This window comes from Vicia villosa, unplaced genomic scaffold, assembly GCF_029867415.1.
Source record: "Vicia villosa cultivar HV-30 ecotype Madison, WI unplaced genomic scaffold, Vvil1.0 ctg.004496F_1_1, whole genome shotgun sequence".
Taxonomy (NCBI): domain Eukaryota; kingdom Viridiplantae; phylum Streptophyta; class Magnoliopsida; order Fabales; family Fabaceae; genus Vicia; species Vicia villosa.
Genome location: NW_026706449.1, coordinates 69,473 through 85,463, shown reverse-complemented (window position 1 = coordinate 85,463; position 15,991 = coordinate 69,473). Strand labels below are relative to the sequence as shown.

The window sequence follows — 15,991 nt, the reverse complement described above, 5'->3', positions numbered from 1 at the left end:
GAATCTTCCAATATCACCAATATTCTCCAAGCCTTCGTGTGTATCAATCAACCCCTTGATCCTACGGATTCATTGAGTGATGAATTGTCTTAAGATCTGAGAAGATTTCCACCTTGTTCTGTAGCCTTCCACAGTGTCACTACCAAGACATTATAGAGAGAAGAACCTCCTTCTTTTCACTGAAATTTTTCAGCACCAATGACAAAAGCCTCAATCTTGCAGGAACCTACAAATCTTTACCCAATCTTCAAGAACGATTAGTTTTAAGATAACGTCTCTCTCAATCAATTACAAACCTCTTATTATCAAGATCTGAAATTAAAACTAAGGTTGAAAAAATTTTGAATGCAAGGGTTTTGAAATTTTCAAAAGTAAGAGGATGCTGATTTGACGAAAAATCACCCAAAACGCTTATGAGATTTTCTAAAGTTGTAATTTTTTTTAATCAATGGTGACAAAATGATTTAATGTGCTTGAGATTAAGCACAAGAATGAGTGGAAAAAGGTAATTAGATTCAAATAAAAAAATCTCATGTTTGAGTCAAATGAGCAAGTGAAGTGGAATAAGAAGAGGATATGTTTTTGATCCAATTTCCCGTTGATTCGAATAAAAAACAAAGTCTGATTCGAATCAAAGATCCCCAAGATTCTAATCATGTGCAAATCCTGATTCGAACCAAATGCAATACAGACAAATTGAAAATGCTGAAAATGTCTTATCATGTGTAAAATTTGATTAGAATCAAATCAAGAAGCAATGACCACAAGGAAATTGATTCCAATCATGTGTAAATATTGATTCAAATCAAAGAGTTAGAAAATTCCTGGTTTGCCTCTATCCAATTAGTTTTGAATTAAAACATGTAGTTGATTTTCATGATTCGAATCAAACACATAAAATCTCAAATTTTCAAGGTTTGAAAAGAACTTTGAGATTTTTCTTTGCACCTAACTCAAATAAAAAAAAACACAGTTCTTATTCCACTGAATCGTGAAATTGACTAAAAGAATTATGATCAAGTTCAAATCTAACTGTTAATTTATACATCCTAAAAATGAATAACGAATCGATTCGAACTTGATTAAAAGGTATGCAATTATGAAGGAAACTCAATAAAAAATAAACGAAAGACATAAAATAATCGATAAAATAATCATGTTTCTCCCCCCGAGTGTGTTAGGGACATGCAACAATCTCCCATAGGGATATAAAGCTACAAAATGTTGCTCGAGAAGAAAATGAAGAACCTAAACTTAGACAAGAAGTGCATCTAGTGTTCGAAAACTTCAAGAGAAAAGGGTTGTACATCTTTTACTCTATCTTTTATCATTCTGATCTGTAATTGTAAACCTATATTGTTTTTTTTAAACTTTGATATTGACATAAAGGTTGCAAGTTGACTTTGGGATAAAATCTTTGATTTAAGTGAAATTCTCAAGTGTGAATCGTTAAGGGTTGGAGTAGGCTATCTTATTTAAAGCTAAACCAATATAACTACTAGTGGGTTCTTTTCTATCTCTTATCTTTTTACATTGGCGCAATTTTATTTTGGCCATAATTATCTTTTTCAACTCTTTTCTTAAAATCAATATTAAAATCAACCCTTTTCTTTTAAGTTTATTGAAAAACTCTTTTATCACAATAATCATCCTCTTGTTTGAAGCAACTTGGGAGACAAGTGGCTTAAGAGTCTAACTTATGTTTAAGAATAATCAACCCATGATATAGAATGACTTTAAATAAACAATTAAATATAACCCCATATTTCATTTGGTAAAGGTATACTTACTGGGAAGAAAAAGTGAAAAAAAATTGAAGGGCTATATTGTGATATTTTGACAGTTGTTCAAAATGGTCCATTTGTTTCCAAACATCTAGTTAATGATGTGTTGGTAAAAAAACCTAGAGATCCATGGATCAAAAAGGATAATGAAAATGAGCAATACAATATAAAATCTAAAAATAAAATCACTTTTCCTTAGGCATTGATGAATTTGGCCGTGTATCACATTGCAACACCACAAAAGAGATGTGTGACACCACTCAAGCTACTCGTAAAGATACGACTAATGTAAAAAAAAGCTACAATGGACATGTTAAACAAAGAGTATTATAATGTTACTTCATTGTGCTCTTAAGAAGTGATATTCCGTGAAATAGATGAGGGATACTCTTCAAGAATTGACGCTGGTTCTTTAGATAAACCACTAAAAATCTCGATAGAGTTATAGAAATCAGCTTGTAAAAGTTATGTTTGTTTATTGTGATTAGTAGATGAAATCTCTACTCAGTTTGTGAGTTCATCCCATGGAATATCTCTCTTTTGGTTTGGGTAATAAACTAGTGTAAAATATATCGATTCTCTTTTTTCAAGGGTTCATCATCATAATCCATAAAAGTTCAATATTATAGTTCAACGTTGAGCTTGTTGTTTCATCATCTCTACTCGTTTAAGTTCAATATATATATATATATATATATATATATATATATATATATATATATATATATATATATATATATATATATATATATATATATATAAGGAGGGATCAAATTACACCCGAAGAGTTACACCACGAGTTACACTCGTTCAATAACCACATCTCGAATTAATATTTTTTAAATTCAACCGTTCGATTGAAACATAATATCATATAGATCATACCTATAAAGTTTGAGCTTAATCTATAATGATTTACTATATCATCAAGATATCCAAAGATTAACGTAAAAATGAACTTTCATATAACGTTAATTTTGATGTAATTCAATGACATAGTAAATCATTATAGATTAAGCTCAAACTTTATAGGTATGATCTATATGATATTATGTTTCAATCCAACGGTTAAATTTAAAAAATATTAATTCGAGATGTAGTTATTGAACGAGTGTAACTCGTGGTGTAACTCTTCGGGTGTAATTTGATCCCTCCTCTATATATATATATATATATATATATATATATATATATATATATATATATATATATATATATATAGAGAGAGAGAGAGAGAGAGAGAGAGAGAGAGAGAGAGAGGGAGAGAGAGAGAGAGGAATCGGACAATTAGTAAAATAATGGGTCAAAATCGTTAAAATGGAATGATTAATCAAGGTGTTATATGTTAATTTAGGAACAACAAAAATTATACTTATAACACTGTGTATAAGTTTCGTCCTTTGAAGTAATAAAATCCTAATTACATGAAATCTATCATCATAAAAAAATAAGAAATTGTTGAGGGAAAATTCTTTTTGATTTAATTAAGATTATGATCTTATATGTAATTTGACATATGTTCTTGAGTCAAAATAAATAAAATAGGTATGTATAAAATTTATCATCAATGAGATGAGAGAAATAATGATTCTTAAATTTATTATTAAACCCATTATAGCGAGAGAAACAACCCATGTTTAAAAGAAACCCAAAGTATCAAGTGTGGAAAAACATGAGAAACTAAATAACATTTATGTAAATTTGTTTTAAAGTTAGGAATCAAACTATTTGCATAAAGACACAATTGACAATTTCGTAAATATGTTTCAATGTCGAGGATCAACAATTCACAAAATGGAAAGGTTGTAATTCTGTGTTGATATTAAGGGTAAAGCTACTCGCCAAAATACAAAGAAGCATAATATTTAATTTTATCCAAAGGATGAAGATTATACTATTTTTCTTAAAAGATCACATAGTGACATTTTTGTAATTCTGAATCATGCTAAGAATCATCGAATTTATCTAACAGTAATATAGTAAATATGCTCTATATCAAGGGGATCAAGCCTTTCACTAAAAGACAAAAACATAACAGTATTGTAAACATGTCATTGAGCAGAGGATAAACATTTTCACAAATAGGCACATAATGGTAGCTTCGTAAACATGACTTCACAACATAAACAACAATGTCTCTCATTCTTTTAGACGATGAAAACTTCCATAAATAATCTCATTCAAGAAAAACACAAAGAGAAAAAACATTATTTCATCTCACATCTAAATCACTCTTAATATTGAATTATTTTAAAATTTTAAATTTGATTCTCACGACAAACATCACAAAACTCTTGTATATCCTCAAGTCAGTTTGAACTTGTGTGATAATGTAAGTCTGCATAAGTTTTTTTAATCATCATTGTAAGCCTGATTAAGTTAGGAAAATACACGGTGTTGTAAAAAAATATCAATTAAGCAATTGTAAATCAAATGAAAAATCTCACAAACCATAAGGTATGTAGTAGCTAATTTTAATGATAAAGATAAATTCTTGAGCGATTCTTCTTAAACTCCTCTCTTTTAATAATATACTAATTTTATACACGTTCAAACACTCAACAATATTTTCATTATATCGACCCATTTTCACATATTATTTGATAAGTTTGTTATGACGCTATAAAACACAAATTTAAAAAGAGTTACTATTCAACCCCTTTTAGTGACATTTATATCTACTTCATCCCCTTCAAGTGTTGTAGGTGATTTGATTCTTAAAATGAACTCTATGAAGATCTTTTAGCATTGTTTGACTATGGTGGACGTACCTGCAAACACTGACGTTTAAGTTGGTGAAAACCATAAACAAAGAGTTTTAGGTTAAAATAATGTGTACATAAGATTGAATTTGTCCATTAGCTATGACCTTATTTTAAGTACAATTGTCTTAGAGGAAAGATGTCAATAAATCACACGAACTTTGTACCTAACAATCTATTATGGTTGGGTGACTGTAATCTGATATGCCTGAAAGACATTAATCTTCTATAAAACATCTATTTACTAGTTTTAGATGACTTAAATTTTTGTGTTAAACATCTCTCCAAATTAGAACAAATTCTCATCGAAAAAGAAACTTCAATTCAATTTGTAGAATCTCCCTCAAAGATTAATCTAATAATAGGTAAAAAAAAAATTAAAAATATGAATGCCACGTATTATTTTCCCTTCACTTTAAACTAGTGGTACCCACCTGATATTCCACGTGTCAACATCTCATAGCATTTCACAAACAAACTCTTCAACAACTTGATATATATATACACTTCTACTAAGAGTGGCGCACTCGTATGTAACACTGTGCACTCTCTTACACTGTACCTTCACTCCCACTCTCTCCGTCTAAATAGCTTCCTCTTCCTCATTCTCGTTTTTTTTCTTCTCATTGCGTCTCAACAAAATCGAATCTGGAAAATCTCATTCTCAACACAAACCCTAATTCTGGTAATTCAATTTTAGCTTGCAACACTTTAATCTTTTCCCCTCTCTAAGAATCGCTTATCCAATTTAGGTTTTTTTTGTAGCGTTTTATATTAAAACTATATCAGGGATTTTATTAATCGATTTTGAAATAAATGAAGAAAATTAAATGGTGGAGGAGAAAAAATTGGATTTTTAATTTTTTTACGAGAAATTTTAAACCCTAGGTTTGTTATTTTTTAGGGGGCGGAGAGGTTTCTGTTAACTTTATATTAGGGTTTTTTTTTTCTTTAGGATTTGACATGTTCTTGATGTTTAAATGGAATTAGTCTTGTTTTTCTTTTTACTGATATGTGTTTTTTTTCCTTCTTGATATTGTTGTAGGTATCTGTTTTGGTGCCATAGTTACAGCACTGAAAGTGGTATGATTTATAGTAATTATTTTCATTGATAAGTTAAAATTTGAAATTCGTTGATTCTGTAGTGAATGGTTATTGTGTGAGATTTCTTTTTAGTTTGCGTCTCGGTTGATGTTTTATTTTTTTATGGCGTTATGTAATTTACCAAGTTTCAGCTACCTGTATTTGGAATATAGTTTAAACGAATTCCAAAGAATCGGAATTGATTTCTGTGTTGATGCGTTTTGGCGCTTTGATACTGAGGCGTAGTACGAATGATTAGGTGTGATCTCTTTGAAATATAATTCACTAGTCTTGCATGATATAGTTACGTGCTATGCCTATAACAGCCTTAAGATCAATGTCATAGTAAAAATCAGGAAGACTTCATACAACAACAACTAAGCCTTATCCCATTAGGTGAGGTCGGTTACATAGATCAACTTTCACCATAATGTTTTATCAAAGACTTGAAACCGCTATTTATAGTATAAATCATGTTGTTTTGTCTTTTTTGTGTTGTGACATATGTTATCCTTAGTAGTCATGTTATTTTGGGAAGCCGCCGTATTGTCTAGACTCTAGAAACACGGTGACAATGGAGTTAGCTAGTACTGTGGTATTAGTGTTATTAGGGCTGTTCATGGTTTGGTTTGGAGAAAAAACTGAACCGAGTCCAGTTCACAAAAACTGAATCAAACAGTCAGCTGTCCGTTCTGAACCAAACCAAACCAAACGGTCCCAACAGTTCTGTGAACCGGTTCTACATTTTCTAACTGAACCAAACCAAAATAGAATGGAAACCATTATTCAAAAAATGTAAATTATTTTCTATATTTCCATATATCAAGTTAAATAGTTTCATGCACTTAAACATTTGGTAGACAAATTTAGAAGGAGGTCATTTATGTTCAGAAACAACTATTTCTCAACCTGATAGACCTGCTAGATTGGAAACATACGTGAAAATTGAAAATAGAAAGACAAGATCAAAGGCAAGTGTCAAAGCACAAAGCAATAATATCCCCAAAAAAATATGAAAAAAATAAAAAATCAAATGTATACACCTGCCATATTTGCAGAAAATTAAATTGGGAGGTTGCTGAGAATTTTGGCGGTGGCTAATCTGTTTACGACGGAGATTCTAGTTGTGACATAGTTTCTACTCACGTCATCACTGCTATACGATGCAAATGTTACTCGCTACAGTGTTACTACATGATACAAATTTGCAACGATACTGCCATGCTGTTGATCTTTTTGAGCAATGGGTGGTGATGCTATGCTCGTCGGCAGAATTTTAGACAAAAATTGGCTGACAGCTTCAATTATTATCTCTAATTTGGGTTTTGGGTTAATTGATTAATGGTTTTTGGGTTTGGGTTTTCTTGTCTTAGAATCTGTTTGATATAATTTGGTTTTAATGATCTGATTTATGCTATTAGACTTTGTTTTGGATCAGTTGTGTTATAGTTCACAACTAGTTTCTAATGGATGGTTCGGTTCCCAAACCGTTTTGATAAACAAGGTTTGGCTCTCAATTTTACCTAATGGTTCAGTTTAAAATCAGTTCAGTTCTCAGTTCTCCGGTTCAGTTTGGTTCTTGGATTTTTTTAATACCCCTGAGTGTTATGCCAACATAAAGCTGTCAAATCTAATTGAAATGGATTAGTTTAGATGCAATATTGTTGTCATAATATTGTTTTGTTATAGTCTCAGTATTTTAGACTAGTAGATTATTCATTGTCAGTGGTGCAGACTTCATAGTTTTTCTTTTAATTATTGAGAAAATTATCTATGATCTTATGATGCTGATATTTAACTTACTCCAAGTAGCTTTTTTTGATAAATTTAAACTTCTTTTTCTTTTTTAAGTTAGCTTAAGGAGATATTTCCACTTATTGTAGGCACTAATTTAACAGATAAGCCAAGATGGAACAACAAAACCAAAATAATACGCCAGATGGTTCAGGAGATGTGCCTCAGAAGCGCAAACGTGGTCGCCCACGGAAATACCCAAGGCCAGATTCAGCTGAGAGTTCCTACATGCAACTTAGTCAAACCAGAAAGCAGACTCCTATTCGTGCTGAACATGCCCCAGTACCTCCTGGATTTCAAACAGTTAATGGAAATGAACACCTTCAAAGGGGCCTAGAAAGTGAACCGAACGATGCAGCGGTGGGCCAGGTTGTTTCCGGTGTAATCGAGGCAATATTTGATGCTGGATATTTGCTCAGTGTTAGAGTTGGTAATTCTGATACTACTTTGAGGGGACTAGTCTTTAAGACTGGACGTTTCGTTCCCGTTTCCCCTGAGAACGATGTGGCTCCAGGTGTTCCAATGATCCAAAGAAACGAGGTTCCCTTCCCTTCAAGACCTACTCAGTTTCATACTCCTCTCTCAAAAGAAAAGAATGGGCAACCTGGGAGTGCTTCTAGAATTGAAACCCTTCCAATTAATGGTTCACAATCTCTCCCTCAGGTTCCCAGAGGAGCAGTTGGTTCTGGCAACTTAGTTGCTTCTTCCAGAACGAACGTTCCTTATGCGACTGGTCAAACCGCTGATCAACTGGCCAGAGGTAATGTAGTGCCGATTTTGTTCCAACCTAGCTTTTTAAACGGGATCTCAGCTTCTACTTCACCAGTACAAATCACCCCAGCTTCTCTAGCGGGTGGAGTGAATATTGTGGGCAAGGAAATTCCTGTAGATGGAAATCAAGCACTTAACTCTCCTGCTCAAACTAGCCAGAATTTGTTTTCAAGTAGCGTGCAAAGCGAAGGTGTTCCCTCAAATTATCAATCTTCTTCTGATGCGTTTAACAAAAATGCGGACAAATCATCGGTAGCGGCTAGCATGCCTTTTGAGCAACTGGTTACTGAAGGTGTTAAAAGGATCGAAACTCAAACAGAGGCCATGGATACAAAGACTGCAAACAGCATGTCAGGCGATAATATAGCGGCAAAGGATCCCAGCATTATGCAGGTAGACAAAGTGAACGATGCCGGTCAATCTGTCATGGTCGAGCCTAATTCTGCTTCTGTTTCTGCTTCCAAAGCTTCCCACTGCACTGAAACTGGCAAAATGACTGAGCTTTTGCAGCAGGTAAAAAACAAAGCTTTGACTTATTTTAATTGAAGGGTAATATAGAAATAACTTGGTTAAATAGGATGAAATTAGTAGAGATTTCAATATATACTGATATCCTGTAATGGGATAAGGTTTTGCAGAATAACAAAACAGAAAACCAGGAAGCCAAAGCAGCAGAGGGGGGATCTGGAGACAAGTTGGATGATTTAAGGAGTTTTGGAACTGAATTTCAAGATGGTGGAACTGTTCATTCTACAAATCCCTTCTGAGTATTCATTGCTTAATTTATATATAATTTTTTGATAATTATTATTAGTGGCTATTATTCCAGCTGGATTATCTATCATAGAGTAGTTTAAGTTATTGGCAAAGTGAAATATTAGGGTTTTCAAGTTAGTTTCTAGGTTCTTTAATAAATTTAATTTGCAAGCCAAGTTTTATTTGGTTTGTGGATTTCAACTTAATTTTGGATGTTAATTACTTTTTCTTACAAAGCTTAAGTTTCCAAAACTTAATTTAGTATTTTAAAGTCATTTTATGAGGCCTGTGATTCTAATTTACAATGTTCTCCTATATTGTGATACTACATCTGTTTATTTTTTTTTGGACATGACACTGTATAATATATAACCTACTCATCATTTAAACACATGTTAATTTAGAAAATAGTTTAACTATAATTTTATTTTAGTTGCATAATTTAAATAATCAACTACTTTTTTTAATGAGTTATTTGTTATTATCTTCCTTTTTGTAACCCTAATTGTAGTAAACAGTAGACACATTTATCTTTGACAACAATCAATTAAAAAAACTCAATCTCAAGTTCTCAACCCCAATCTCATCTTCTCCAAAATATTTTTACCTTTTCAGCCTTTTTTCTCGTCTATTTCTACTTCTCCATGTGAAACATAGCTGTCAACTCCTTCTCAACTCCAATTTACCTTAAGCCCTAGGTTGACCAAAGTTGATTCAACAAATTCCAGCCAGTCTAGGTTCGCAACTTACACAAACTCAATAGTATCTTTGCATGATATAAAAGGATAGTCAGTGAGGTAAAATGCCATTTAATAGACATGAGATAGAGTAACATCAACACATATGAGAAATCCTTTCAAGAATCATGAGTCAATGGAGAGGAAGATCTGTAAAATTACGTGTAGCCCAATAAGAGTTGGAAAACAAAGATGAAATAAATCATCTTCAAAATTAGGAATAACATGCAAGTAACATTAACTCAAAATCAAATTTGTTTTTTTTTTCAACCTGGCCATGCCAGTTTTAGGATTATCTATCTTAAAGTCTTCCACGGGACGGATCTAAGTTATGTGAAATGGGGGCTGTTGACCTCACTACTTCAATTATTTATTAATAGTTATAGAACATTTGAGATTTTGACCCCACTGTATGTAGTGTTTTGTCTCCACAAAGCTTCATTAATTGAAATAAGTTCAGACTATAATATATTGTGTGATTTTTGTAAGCATCAAATGAAATAAGAAAGTTAATTTCAACCACATGCACAATAGAATAGGAAAATTAAGCATTTTACTCCTTATGAGTTTTTGGATTCTAAATTGAAGGCTTTTTTTAATTCTATTTCAAAATTAATATATGAAGATGTACAATGTATATTGATCTATTTATTCAAATGAGTATTAATTAGCATGATTTTGCTTGTGATTTTAACATTAGCATATTTTTTCTTGTAGTTTTGAAATAAAGCTAATATTTTTGTCGTAAATAATCTAATATGAAAATTGTATATGATAATTTTTTGTGATATTTGTTCACATAAATATAAAAATACCATCATTTTATAACTTTGAGTTTTTATATAAAAATTATTGTGCCCCCAATAGTCAAAATCTCTGGATCCGTCCCTGCACCAATAAAGATTTTGGCAAGATTTTGGCCCTTTATCAATGTTGGGAATATTACCGAAAGTAGTTATGCAGTTTTGACAACGAAAGTAAAATGCATCAGAATTATTAGTCAGCAACATCAAGTATCTGTTAAGCATATGATTTTTCTATTGTATTTGTCAGCGACATCAAGTATCTGTCAAGCATATGATCTGTCAAGCAACATCCAGGGTTTGAGGTTTGTAAGCCTCCCTGAGTCTTATAGTCCTAAGGATGAGGTTTGTAAGCCCCCCATAATTTCTATCCAGATTAATTAAATTAAAATTTTAAAGCACAATATATATATATATATATATATATATATATATATATATATATATATATATATATATATATATATATATATATATATATATATATATATATATATATATAACTCATCCAAATTTAAACATGAAATTTAACTATCAGATTGAGAGCTTAAAAACTTATTTCCCTTAAGTCTATTAGACTCAGGGGAAGCTTATAAACCTCATACTCTGGAGTCAACTTGTTAATTAACTCATCAGAATTTAAGCAGAAAATTTAACTTTCATATTCAAAACTTAAATACTTATTTCCCTTACTCCCCCTTTTATCATCAACAAAAAAAATAAAAAAGAAGGAGATACAAAAGAGACTAGATAAAAAAATTTCATTAAACCAAAGAAGATACGAGTTAGATGCAAAAGAAATTTTCAAAGACAGTTAAAAAAGGTTTTAATTTCTAAATCCCAAGGTTTCTTCAGAAGCTCCAGGATGGCCTTAATATCAGAACCCATGTCATTCTGTCTTTCAATCACAGTCTTCAACTGAGCATCCATCCCTTGTTAAACGATTTGCAACAAAGCGGGTTTAAGTTTAAAACTGCCAGCTGTTATAGCAGGATTGGCAATACTATTATGAGTTTCTTCATTGGAGGGCAAGGCAAAATCCTTGATTGGCTTACGGTCTTGGTCTTCTGCCATTTCTCTCTTAATTCGTCGGAGCAAGTTTCGTGCTCATATGTATCTTTCTGGTTCAACTATTGGATCTACTAAAGCTCCGGTACTGCAAGATCTTCGCATCTACCAGAAGAAAAAGTTGCCTTAGTCTAGACGGTGTAACAACAGCGTTCGAAATTTGACGTAATTGGTCCTCGGCAACGACGCCAAAAATTTGATCGGTGGTTTTCACAAGTATACGGATCATATAAGAGTAATATAAAGAGTGTCGAATCCACAGAAACCTAATCGTCAATTTATCGTTTTCTATTGTTATAGTATTTATCTCAGGCTAATAAGGTAGGATGAGGATTGTGTAAAATAGAGTAAATAAGACTTGAATTAATAGGAGATAATGAAATGATGGAATATGGATCTCATCAATTCGTTGATACTCCTAGTGTTCATAAATAAAATCTCTATGGGACAATATTTTCTATTTTGAAAAGAACTAATTGAGCAGGAACTGTCGCTTCCGTGTATTAAGATATGGATTTTACCCTCTAATTATACCATCCATTGTCACGGTAGATGACGCGTATTGCGTTAAAGAAATAAATCCTTTTTAAGTAATTAAATTCTTAACTAAATTGAAAAGTAGTTTTGATTGGAAAGTTTAACTAAAAAGGGTTCCAAGCTTTCGCTCGGGTGACAAGATCTTAAACCTATAAATGCGCGCTTTCATAAATAGTTTTAAAATCACTTTCTAGAAATGTTAGACTTCCTAATCACCATAATTAAGGTTTAGAAACATTTGCAATTAAAACCAAAACAGTCCCTTAAAGTTTCTCAGAGAACGACCATGTAGAGTACCATCTAATCGATGATCTTTACATTCCCACACTTATAAATTTAGCTAGACATGGTTGGAACGTAAATAAAAGTAATTGATGCGATCATGCGATAAAAGACACGATAAAATACTTTAAACTTGCAATTAAAGAAATGTAGAAAAAGAACATGCGATAAAAGTAAAGAGACAATTAAATAAATGAAATGCTATTAAATAAACCTACTTCGTAAAGACTTGAATCTGATACAAGGAAATAAATTGCTGAACTTGAATGCAGAAAGTAAATTGAAGACATGTTTGAACTTCAAAGTAAATTGCTCCAAACTCGATTACAGTCTCGATCACTAGATACGATAACTCTTTGATGTGAAGAGTTAATCACTTACAAAACTTGACAATATATGGCTTTAGTCTGGATCTAAGCTTGGATGCCAAAATTAGAGACATTAGTGGGTATTTATAAGGTTCTTAAAACCCTAAAAATCACAAAATCCATTTCAGAAGGTGTGGAGAAAAATTAGGAGAGGAGTAGGTGACTTTTTGACTAAGAGAGCCCATTTTCCAACCGTCTGGTCGCCCTAATGTGTGGCGACCGCCACAAGGCCATGGTGATTGCCATGCTCCCTAAGTGGTGAAGATTAGGTCTTTTGACCGTTGGAACGTGGGTTGGTCGTGGCTACCTCCATAGTGAACACCATGGTGGTCGCCATGAGTACAATGTGCTTTATTTTCTCCTAATTTTGTCCATTTTGCTTCGTTTCTCCGCGAACGACTTCCAATTGGTCAATTTCCTGAAATTCAAACAAAATACCAGTATAACAGTGGAAATACGAAATAAATAAACAATAAACCTGCATAAATCAAGTCAAATTTATGGTGTAATTAAGTGTCATCACATGCCCTCCCCTAGAGAACAAACGGAACTCCATCAAATGAGATACCAATGATGGAAAGGGAATTTCTTTTCTCCAAAAGCTGGAGAATCCCTCGAAGAGGTCCACCATATGTCCAAGGTCATAGCTTGGAAAAGAGGCAGACAAAGAACGCCCTTTGTCGGGGAATTCCTATTGAGTGACAAATGAAAAAAGACACAAATTGTAGATAAAATAGAGAAAATTATAAACACAACTAATTTCCTAAAAAGTAGGGAGAAGGTAGCGACACCCCAACAATAAATATAATATAAACACAAAATCGGGTACAAATACCACAACCTAAGATAAAGACAATTAAATTAATATAGATATCAGGTACATACACATATGTCGACAATAATTGAATATTTCCATCTACTACGCTTTTACATGCATTAATCTCCATCGTTTTAAAGAGAATTTTGAGATTCAATCCATGAATCTGCATAATGACATTTTCAAAACTCCAAGTACCACAAAACCATGTCTGCTTCATATTCAATACAAAATTTAGCAACACCAACATTCTAAACATCGTATAACTGATCTTCGCCAGAGTGTCTTTTCATCCAAAGTGAGGGACATCCATCACCTTCCCATCTACCTTAAGGAAACCACCTAAGACAGAAATTTCCTCGAGCCACACATTCTCTTTGACAAGGAAACTAGTCATTTTCTCGACTTCCTCTAGTTGAGTCTCCTCCATTTTCATTGTTCTGAATACATCGTGGCCATTATTTTTTCCTTGTTCCTTTTTTAATCAAGGAAATAAATATGGCTCTTCGCGTACCAAATGATCTCCATTTCACTCTCATATATCTCATACTTTTCGTTGGCTACTGATGACTTATTGTCATAACGAGTGTTCCGTATCATTCTTATTTTATTTGATAGAGATTATCATATATTTTTAGTATAATAAGGCTATTAAATAGATTTAGTGCAAATTATATATCAATTGTGATTTTCTTAATAATCCAACCATTTTATCTTAATTTTTTTTTTGTTATTTGAAATAGAATCTCTTGCATTATTATTTAAATAAAGGCTAAGAGTTAAACCGAATCATCATACTTAGAAAAAAAAAGAAATAATACAGTAAAGAGAAGGACATCATTAAAGACGAAGAGATAAGACACCTTTTAATTCTAAAGTTTGAATTTCTACCGGTGGCCTTTTATGTGTAGCTCCTTTATTATTTTATGTTTTTTTTAATTATGAATAGTTAAATCCCTCAATTGTTGATGATAAGTAGCTAATTTTGGGAATAACTTTTTATCTTTAAATGTCATTTTCCTTTTAAATAATTACAATTATGTTGTTTATCTAATATCGTGCTCAATATATTTTATTGTCTGACCAACTTTAAAATGATTTGTGATTTACTTTGTGCAACGAGGGTGAAATAGGTGAAGAGTTGGACTAGATATTCTATTCAACCTCCACTTAGAGATAGGAGTGAGAATACAAAACTCATATATTTATGTTATTAAAAATACTTAACCTTATATTATAATTTTCCAAGAGACTAAGGAATTTGTCTAAGTAGATAAAGGTAAATAATCTTCGGAGTAAATAGAAGGTGAAGCAAACAAAAGAGAGTTAGACACCCAAAAAGAAATTGATTAAAACGACGAGATGAAGGATCCACCGGTACCTCCATCAGAGAGACTAGTTAGAGACTATAGTGTGCATACAATTGAAGGTAATAAATTGATCATTGTCAACCAACGTGTAACTGTTGATTTGGATAATTGTCAAGGTAAAAAGTCATATTGAAGAAAGTAATCAGTTGAGATTATTTCATTTTAGCCTATAGATAATGCAGAGAAATGGTACGAGAAGCTAAAACCACAAAAAGCCATATTGAAGAAAGTAATCAGTTGTGATTATTTCATTTTAGCCTACAGATAATGCAGAAAAATGGTATGAGAAGCTGAAACCACACACCTCTCTTTGTTTGAAGGGGGTATGACATAGCCACCCTTCACTATGCCAAATAAGCTATTTAATAGCGTTTTTTCTGTTTTTTTTATAACGCTTAAAAGCGTTATTAACCGCGCCGCTATTGTAGACATTTTCTGTTTAATAGCACTTTAAAAGCGCTGTTAAAGTACTGGGTTTTAATAGTGTTTTTTCTAAAGCGCTACTGAAGTGGGCACTTTGCGTATGTTTTAATTTGATTTTGACAGCACTTTCAAACTAAGCGCTGTTAAAAGGCACATGTTTGATAGCGCTTTCAAACAAAGTGCTAATACATGACTCATGTTTGATAGCACTTTCAACGAAAGCGCTAATATATGGCCCCTGTTTGATAGCACTTTCAAAGAAAGCGCTAATATATGGAACATTTGTAATAGCGCTTTCTCGTAAAAGTGCTAACATATGATATTTCATTAATAACACTAGCTCTATAAAATTTTATTGTAGTACACTTTTTATGTACATAAAATCATTCTTTTGGTGTACAAATATCAAAAAGCTACATTTAATTCAATACCAAATAACGCTTTAAGTTACTCATTCCATACATATTATAATCCATCAATACCAAATCATACAATAGAAAAAAGCAAGATGAGTAAATTGGCAAGTATGACACATGTCATACTCACATCAATTCTCATCTTTTAAATACTTTCTTAAAATGGAAATATTTTATTTAAATAATAATTAATTTATTTTATTTATTTATAATTTAATTT

General features: G+C 32.0%; 1 protein-coding gene across 4 annotated transcripts; it reads left to right on the top strand.

The window, feature by feature from the left end:
- The first annotated feature begins 5,078 nt into the window (after nucleotides 1–5,078).
- On the top strand, nucleotides 5,079–9,178 carry LOC131642105 (uncharacterized). Of its 4 annotated transcripts, none has more exons than XM_058912392.1 (4): nucleotides 5,079–5,231; nucleotides 5,592–5,629; nucleotides 7,528–8,707; nucleotides 8,824–9,178. In XM_058912392.1, exons 3-4 carry the CDS (start codon nucleotides 7,538–7,540, stop codon nucleotides 8,959–8,961), a joined length of 1,308 nt encoding a protein of 435 aa, XP_058768375.1. In that variant the 5' UTR covers nucleotides 5,079–5,231; nucleotides 5,592–5,629; nucleotides 7,528–7,537; the 3' UTR covers nucleotides 8,962–9,178. The 4 variants fall into 4 exon arrangements, with proteins under 4 accessions (XP_058768375.1, XP_058768378.1, XP_058768374.1 ...); XM_058912395.1 differs by having other exon boundaries at nucleotides 7,513–8,707; nucleotides 8,833–9,178; XM_058912391.1 differs by having other exon boundaries at nucleotides 7,513–8,707.
- Nucleotides 9,179–15,991: the final 6,813 nt, after the last annotated feature.

What these genes read in the sequence shown, in the direction of transcription:
- LOC131642105 (XM_058912394.1), top strand. Translation starts at nt 7,538, where the DNA reads ATGGAACAACAAAACCAAAATAATACGCCAGATGGTTCAGGAGATGTG. An exon ending in TGACTGAGCTTTTGCAGCAG is followed by an intron (nt 8,708 to 8,823) that starts GTAAAAAACAAA and finishes TAATGGGATAAG; the next exon opens with GTTTTGCAGAATAACAAAAC.